At 46.6% G+C, this 8,787-nt stretch overlaps 1 protein-coding gene across 1 annotated transcript; it reads right to left on the reverse strand.

The window, feature by feature from the left end:
- Window positions 1-4,171: 4,171 nt before the first annotated feature.
- LOC132007525 (androgen receptor) lies at window positions 4,172-6,857 on the reverse strand. Its single transcript, XM_059385706.1, has one exon. It carries the CDS (start codon window positions 5,720-5,722, stop codon window positions 4,172-4,174), a length of 1,551 nt encoding a protein of 516 aa, XP_059241689.1. The 5' UTR covers window positions 5,723-6,857.
- Between the last annotated feature and the right edge of the window lie 1,930 nt (window positions 6,858-8,787).

Genomic DNA, 8,787 nt, shown 5'->3' on the forward strand with positions numbered 1-8,787 from the left:
AAAAAAAAACAAAAACAAAAAAACTTTAGGGGCATGCCACAGGTGTAATGAGGAAAAAAACCCCAAAAGTAGAAAGAAGTGTCTATGTTTCCATTTAGTTAAAAGCACGAAAGAAGAGAAATGAAAGAAAATCTGGGACAGGCAGCACTTGAGAAAGCTGCAGACAAAGAGAAAATGGTGGAGGTAGGGGGTGGGGAGAGGTTTCCTTTACCCTCTCTAACCAACATCACAAAACTTGATTTTTGTTTGCTTTTCATTTTTCAGAATCATGATTTCAGGTTTGATTATAAAATAAGTCCCTTGCTTACCACACCTAGCCTGCATTCTGTTCCCTGTTTGAGCAGACTTCCAAATGAAACTGATGGTATTGATACCACCATGGAAAAATAAAATAAAATTGTCTAGGTCCCTAACTTCAACTCATAATCTCACCAAGAGCAGTCAGAGTACAAATAAGAGTCAGAATCCTAAGGATTCATTGTTTTAAATGTGTATATGCACACCAAGGGAGAAAATTATTACAGGGAAATAAGACACTTAAAAAAGAAAATTTAATGTGCCCCCAAATTCAATATATTATATTGATATATCTAAGTTTACAACACAGAGAATGGAAGTCTGATGAGGTAAAATTAGCACTGGCAAGAAAGTGCCCCAAAGTGACCCCGCAATTGGAAGGCTACAAGCTTCTTGGAAAACATCTTTTACTGATGTTAACCTTTGGCCGAGCTAAAAGAGATACTCTGTGGACAACAAAGAGGAGACTTCCATCAGTACATCTTGCACATATTTCTAAATGATATACTACCCAGTGTGGCTACTTGGTCCTCTGGTTCTGATCACTGGTACCCAAACATAACTCACTAGTTATTTGCTGACGATGAAGGAAGGATCCTTCTTTACAACATACTGACTCTCAAGGACTATGGACAGAAAGCGTCAGACTATCTTCGTTCCAAAGCAAAATTCTGCATTAGAAAACAAACTTCTCCTTGCAAAATAATCATAAAACTTACCTGATAACTGAAGAAGGGAGAGCAGATGTAAAGGGGATTAATAAAATGTCTTCTTCTTAAATAACTAAGAGGGAAAAAAGCGGGATTTGCCGATCTCAAAGCACTACAAAAATACTACCTATCATATAAAGATCAGAACAAGTTACCAAGAGAAAAATTAAAATGTTCTTTTTGCATCCGGATAATTAATCTAAATCCAAGCTTTTATTCTGGCACTGTCTTCCTTGGGGCTCAACTCCCAAGAATATTTTCCATATTATTGTGCTGCTTGCTGAAATATAAAAGGGTTTAGTTCTGTCAAGTGGGCAGGTGGTCAATTAACAAAGTTGTAGTTTTGTTTGATCTCTGAAAGAAGACAGCTCCATTAAATAACATCAGGGTTGTACACAAGCCCCATCAATTTTTATTATTCCTTCTGTTCAAACCACATGCTAAATTAAGTTGTTGTTCGTTTTTGTTTTGTTTTAAAGGACCACCTTCAGATTCTCTCCTCCCGCCTCTCTCCTTTGAGCAGAAACATTGTAGATGTAGAAGAACATAGAGTTATTCTAAAAGTAACTAAAGTTAACCCCCTCCTCCAATTAACTAATATGGATGAACACACACAATCAGGAAAGGGAGGAATCCGACATTATTTGAAGCTTCTAGAATTTTTAGATCTTTTAACTCGAATTTAGCACACAATGCATGCAATATAGACAGGGTGGAAGTTCTCGCTTTGGCTTTAAAAATCCCCTGCCTTTCACCAAACTGTGCCCCAACAAAGTGAGGGAAAGAAAGAAAAAGTAAGAAAATGTCAACTTTTAGACTGGGGTTGGTTGCATTCTGATAAAACTGAAAATTTTTAACAAACTGACTCAACAATTTTCTTTATCCTAGAAATGAAAATTCTCCTTCAACCCACAAGACAGGAATGCCAGTTTTCCCTTTCACCAGACTCTCAAAGCCAGTGCTGCAACCACAAACCGGGAAAGATTCATTATCTTTTACTTTCTTTGGGTACTGCTAAATTCTCACTATTTAAGGTCATTAATTTAAGCAGGTCTTTCTAACAGAGAAAATCTCCCACTAAGACATGGGATAAAATAACCAAGCTTACTCCACACCTGATAGGAAGAACTTTTTGCTTTCTATAGCTACTTCCTGTAAATCTCAGGTTATATTTTCAAAGAAACACATCCCTTAACGAAGATGCGAAATTGTTCATCCCCCCCCTATTAATGAGTTAATTGTTGGGGAAGGTGTGCAGAAGAGAGAAGGTTCCAGTTTAGCATCATGGTTATGTCAAAAAGCACCTGAGACATCCCCATCCCTCAAAAAAGTTCATCGTAGAACTGACTAGCAACAACCCTAGGGGGGAAAAAAATTGACCATACCAAGTAAATCTGTTCTTATAAAATGAAGAAAACCTTTTATTCCACAGTATAACCACATTGCAAAAATATTTCAAAAAATACTAACTGGAAAACATTTTGATGACCTTTGAAAATCCTGTAAATTAAACACTTAAAATCTAATACTAGGATGTAAAGACTGGTAAGAAGCTGTTTCTTCAATAACCCTAAAAATAATATTTTATGAAATCCTATCCTCCTCTTTCTGTCCTAACACTGTTCTATCAACCTTCCAGGAACAAAAGCATCAGTGAAAGGAGGCAAATTGTTAGATTTAAGTCGCCAAAGATGTGAAGGCCAACAAAGACATTTTGGAAAAGTCACAGATAAAACAAAACAGCTAAAACAAAACATAACAAGACATAACTCCAAGGGCACATAAGTACCCAGCACACCTAAGGAGTTAGTTCCTTGGTTAGTATTCCCTCTCTCACTGAGATAGACTAATATCTTTGTTGGGGTAGGGGAGAGGATCTTCAACATGATCTCCAATAAGCTCAACAAATGTGGGAAGAATTTTTAATAAGCAAGGTGAAACTGATCACCACTTTTCTCATATCCTAATTAAAACTCATGGGCAAAATTATGGCTTTAGGTCCCTAACAGTTCTTACTAAATTTGTTAGAGGTAGCAGCTCATGTTTCAAAATACAAGCACATCTAATATAACACTGTAGGACAACTTCATTTTAATTAAAAAACGCAAGCATATTCTTAAAAATGAAGGAATATATGAGAGAGCCTCACTCCTCCCTCCTAAAAGCAATTTCTGAGCACACTGGAATAGCAGGAAATTCTTAAGTAAATTTTCCAACACTTTATAAGTCAGATTCAAACCTGGATAAATTATTTATTAAAAAAAAATTCTCCTCTTTTATGGGCCTGATACAAACTTGAAGTAGGGGACTGTGGATCTGTTGTACTCCATAGAGAAAATAAACAGTTTACAAGAGAAAACCGACTCAAGCAGCTACTTCCAATATGGTCAACCTGTGAGAGTAAATACTGCCCAGTGTTTACCTACAAAATTGTCCTCTCCTTTTCCTCTACCTTTGGTTGCTCTCCTGCCGGGTTAGATTCTCTCTGCGGACTCCAACCCTGGGGCAAGTCCTCAATTGTTGCCAGGGAATGTACTTTGCCCTGTCTTCACGCAGTGGCCCTTAGAACCCAGAGAACTCAGACCTTCTTCCCTTAATCCAGCACCTCCATTTTATCTCTTTGGAGGAGGCGGACTGAGAAAAATTTGGGCCGGTCTTTTTGCCTTTAACCTGCTAAGATGGCCACAGGCTGGAGGCAAACCCTAACACACTCTAAGAGATAAAACTGCCCATATTTCCGTCCGGGTCCTCAGATTTGGGAAGAGGGAGAAGAAAAATTACAGGAGGGCTTAAGAGCTTTATTTCTGAAGGTGGCTCTTACTATTGGATTTAAGTTAGGAGCCTTTGGGACATGGAGCACCATGAGGTACTGAGGATTTTAAAGGGCTAGAGGTAAGGGAGGTGTCCTTATGGTATCTGGAAGGGCACACACCAGCACCCAGGGGCCTCGGTGGTGGGGACTGGGGCACACAGTGGGGGTTCTGAGCACTATGGTCTTATCTTTGACAGGCTAGGAATACCCAGAAGTCTCCAGATTTAGGATGGCCTTATTTTTTATGGAACACTGTTGAACTCTCACAGGGTAGAGTGTTCCCATAGGTAGGAGAGGAGAGATACCCCAGAAGCCGACTAACTACATTCAAGACATGTCTAGGAGGAGAAACTTACCGCATGTCCCCATAGGGTCCAGAGTAGCTCTCGATCCAGGGGCTCATCTCACTTTTGACACAGCTGGGACTTGGATAGGGAACTCTGCTCACCACACCGCCCGGATACCACACATCAGGTGGCGGGAAGTCACCTTCCTGGCCTGCCAAACCCTGAGGTGGCCTAGTGTAGCCATAGGGGGCTACAGACCCTGCCTCGCCAGCGCTGCCGCCTCCGCTCCCGCCGCAGGGCCCATACAGCTGGCCTTCTTCGGCTGTGAAGAGAGTGTGCCAGGAAGAGGAGGCGGTGGTGGAGGGTGATCCTGAGCTGGGTCCCGCTGCACCCCCACCATGCAGGCTCGACAGATCTCCGTAACGGCATTGTGCCGCGGCAGCCGCCCAGGCGCTGCCGTAGTCCAGCGGGCTTTCCAGCTTGATGCGGGCGTGAGGATGGGGAGGTGGCGGAGGGGGCGGCGGCCCGGCTAGGGCAAGCGGAAAGTTGTAGTAGTCGCGATTCTGATAAGCCGCCGCTTCATCTAGTGCTCCCGACTTGTAGAGAGAAAGGGTGGATGGCAGCTCAAGTGTTCCGGAGCCCCCGGCTTCACTCGTGCCCGAACAACCCAGGCTGTCGCCATCCAACCCTTTGGCATAACCTGCCTTGAAAGGAGAATACTCAGCAGTTTCTTCCGTGCCCTTGCTTCCGCCGTCATCCAGCAGAGAACCTTTGCATTCGGCCAGCGGGGCGCAGGGACGTACCGCGGGTGGACCTCCCAGGATTGGGGCATACATGCAATCCCCCCGAAGCTGTTCCCCAGGACTCAGATGCTCCAATGTCTCCACACCCAAGCCCATGGACACCGACACTGCCTTACACAACTCCTTGGCGCTGTCCGAGATGGTCGAACTGCCCCCTAGGTAACTGTCCTTGGACGAGGTGGGAGCACCAGCGGCCTCCCTCGCTCTCCCGCTGCTGCTACCTTCGGATACTACCTCCTGCTGCTGCTGAAGGAGTTGCATTGTGCCGGCCTCGCTCAGGATGTCTTTAAGATCGGTGGAACAGCTACTTAAGCCCGGGAAAGTGGGGCCCAGCAGGGACAACGTGGATGGGGCAGCTGAGTCATCCTCGTCCGGTGGTGCTGGCTGCTGCTGTTGCAGCCCCTTGCCGGTGGCTGAAGCAGCTCCAGGCTCTGGAACGCAGCCGCTCTCCGGATGGCCCTTGTGGGCTGACTGTTGTTGGGAAGGCTGCTGTTCCTCGTCCAGGGCCAGGTAACCTGTGGGGCCTCTTCTCTGGGCTTGGGGAGAGCCATCGTCACCCTGCTGCTGTTGCTGCTGCTGCTGCTGCCGAGAACTGGTCTCCTGCTGCTGCTGCTGCTGCTGCTGCTGCTGCTGCTGCTGCTGCTGCTGCAGCAAACGGGCGCCGGGAGGTGCTGCACTCGCGGCCTCAGGGTGCCGTGGGCCCGGGTTCTGGATCACTTCGCGCACGCTCTGGAACAGGTTCTGGAAAGCTCCTCGATAGGTCTTGGATGGCGGCCGGGGATAGACCCTCCCTAGCCCTAACTGAACCTCCATCCTTGAGCTTGGCTGACTCTTCCACCTAATTCCTTTATCCCGGTTCCCCTTCTCTAGCTAGGAGTTCAACAGGCTGCTATGCGGTAGTCCCTGCAGCTAATTGCCCACCTGCGGGAAGCTCCTGGGAAAGAAACTTGCAGGAATAACCACGCAAGAGCACTCTGACAGCCTTGAGGTCTCCTGTACAGGAAAACAAGCACTGGACACGATCTGCCCTGCTAAGCTCACAGCCTGCTCCTGAAATCTTGGGAGGGTAGAGTCAAGAGATGCCCAAGTCTCAAAGGAAACAAAACAAAAACAAGAAAAACCCTCTGCCTTCCAAATTCAGTGTCCACTGAAGCAGGTGCAAGTAGGAACCGGGTTATTCTCTTTATGCTTTATTTTGGGTTTGAGGGTTTGTTTGGTTAGGTTTGGTTGTTTTTGTTTTCGTTTTTAATCGTCTACTGAAGCCCCCACTGCCCTCTGGCCTTTCATTGTTTGGTCTATGGTCCTGCAAACGGGGCCGGCTGCTGCGTGCAGTAGGAGGTGGAAAAGAAATGAGGGGAACCTGGGGGCCCGCCCCGCGTACCGCCTAACTAGCCGGGTCCCAGCTGCAGTGCTGAAGCGGCTCACTGGTTGCCTGGCTCCCCAAAGCCCTCTTTGCAAAGTGCAGCTAGCTCGCCTGTTCTCAGCCAAAGGGAGTTACCTCTCTGCAAACTCGGGCTGGCAGCGTTGGGCCGACTGGGGGCGGGGAGTGGGTAGGGGGACGGGCAGAGAGGAGCTGGCAGAGGCAGCAACAGAAGAGGAGGGTGGGGGGGCGGGGTGAAGGGGAGGAGGACAAAGGCAGCCCTCAGTCCTACCCGGCACTTTCCTCGCTTCCTCCGAGTCTCTAGCTGTTTTTAAAAACTTCACCGAAGAGGAAAGGGCAGCTCTGGGGCGGCGGCTTCGAGCCGCCGCACTGGAAGAAGCGTTCGCTGTCGCTGAAGCCCAGCTGGGGTTGACGCCGTACGTCCCTTAGGCGCCTGTCCTGCACTGGAGTGGCTATCTAGGTCGCTTTCCTCTGTTGCCTCTTCTGCCTCGGCGTTTGTTCCGGACCCTCCAGCTCTCCCAGCACGCTGGCTCACTGGGATCTCGGAAGGGGCGCTGGGAGGTGGAGAGCAAATGCAACAGTTTGCTAGTCGGTCCCGCCCCCGCCGGGCCGGCCTCCTTGCCTTCCCACCTCCTTTCTCCCTCCCCTCCCTTTTCCTTTTCTCTCCTCCCCTCACTGCGCGCTAACGCCTAGTGGCTTTGGAGAAATGAGTGCTGGCGCAGCGTGGGTGAAGGCGGGAGTGGATTTCTGTAGCCCAGGAGGGCCCTAGCTCCCTGAATACCTCTTACTTGCAGGGACCAGGTTTTAGGTGCCAGAGGTGAAGCTTTAACCAGGAGCTTTATTTTGAAGACAGTGCTAAGAGGAGCTCTTGAGTGCCAACACTTACAGATTTGGTTCTGAAGTCCAATCTCAAAGCAGACTCTGTGCGTGAGAGGAAAGGGAGTAGGTAGGGGCGATAGGAGTACCAGTGTCTCAGGAGAGGGACTATATGTTCAAGGCAGACAGAAGCACAGACGGGAGTGTCTCCTACAAACTGAGGAAGAAGCTATGGCCAAGGCAGCTGATACTTGCTGAAAACTCCCCAATTTCTCTGTAGGGGTAGATTGGGCCTTGTGGCAGATGCCAGTTGCTCTAAGAACCCTCTGCCTAATAACCAGAGGTCATTTCTACCCTCTTTTCTTCTCATTTTCCTGTCACATTGCGTCTAAACATACATTTCTCATCTATCCAGATGTGCAAAGGCAAAATCACCCAGATAAGCAGACAAACTCCCAAAACGCTGGTCATGTGCACAGGGACCTTGATTTTGTCCAGGGTTTTGCAGCCCTTTGCTTATATACAGGCACTTACTTTTCCAAGTTGCCTTGCATATCTTAAGCTTGGAAACTGTGCTATTCAAGTAATGGAAACTACATGGAACTGCTTTCCTTCCTCTTGGTGGACCGCGAGGACTGGGGGTTGAAGTGGGATATTGCAATTGCCCCTTTATGGAGGAGAGACCATAGTCTTTCTGTAAAGATGGACAGGCAGATTGGGGATGGAAGAGTAGAAGTGGCAGGGTAGACCTATGGGAAAGGAGGTTTCCCTTTGTGTCAGCAGGGGCCCTTGGCCTTCATAGCCTTTAAATTTCTTACACCTCTAGTTCTGGGCAGGGTCTGTCTCTCCCAGAATGCTGGTGTAGATTTTTGTGTGGATCTCTTCTACTATTTACAGTCTTCTACAGACACTTACATTGTTTACAGCGGAGCATGGGCATTTACTTACTCTGACCAAAGGAGGTAACTTAATTCTAAAGGCAGAGAAGAATGGGTATGATCAGCTCTATTTTCCAGATGAAGACATTGAAACAATGGCATTATTTTTTCTATGTTCCACATTAGTAGAACACAAACTAGTCTTCCGTCTCATTGCTATTTTAGCTAGATTAATCAATGTCAAGGGCATTTGGACAAGAGCTATAAATGAATCTTCCAGAATTCAAAGGCTTTTTTACTTGAAGTGGTGAAAATTATCCCTTGGTATTTTAATGGCTTCAGCCTTGCCTGCATATATCCCAAATATACCCTTGTCTGCCATTTTTAGTGAGGAATCTCACAAATCACCCCTTTTGGTAAAGACATGCAAAAGGGCTTCTTAGACATGTCAAATTGTAACAAGGCTAATTTTCAATTCCCCATTATAATAGGAAACAGGAGTATGTAAGTGAAATGCACAGATACTTTGAAAACTTTATTTGAATAGTCATCACAACCTCTAATTCCACCAAAGCTTTTAACTAGGGTTGTTCAAAGAGAATTGAGTCAGCTGGGCTGGTGAGAAAGTAAAACGAAAATAACATAGGTCTCAGAGACAGGAGAACTGTCTACAGACTGATAATGAATCTCTTCCAATTCCTCAGCTTCAATTTCTTGCCCTGTGAAATGGGGAGAGGAGAAGGTAGAGGCTGGAGTCGATGATCTTTCTGACAGCGACAATTTAGAGTGCTGTGACTGACTTG

The sequence above is a fragment of the Mustela nigripes genome, chromosome X (assembly GCF_022355385.1).
Source record: "Mustela nigripes isolate SB6536 chromosome X, MUSNIG.SB6536, whole genome shotgun sequence".
In the NCBI taxonomy this organism is placed as follows: domain Eukaryota; kingdom Metazoa; phylum Chordata; class Mammalia; order Carnivora; family Mustelidae; genus Mustela; species Mustela nigripes.

What these genes read in the sequence shown, in the direction of transcription:
- LOC132007525 (XM_059385706.1), bottom strand. Translation starts at nt 5,722, where the DNA reads ATGGAGGTTCAGTTAGGGCTAGGGAGGGTCTATCCCCGGCCGCCATCC.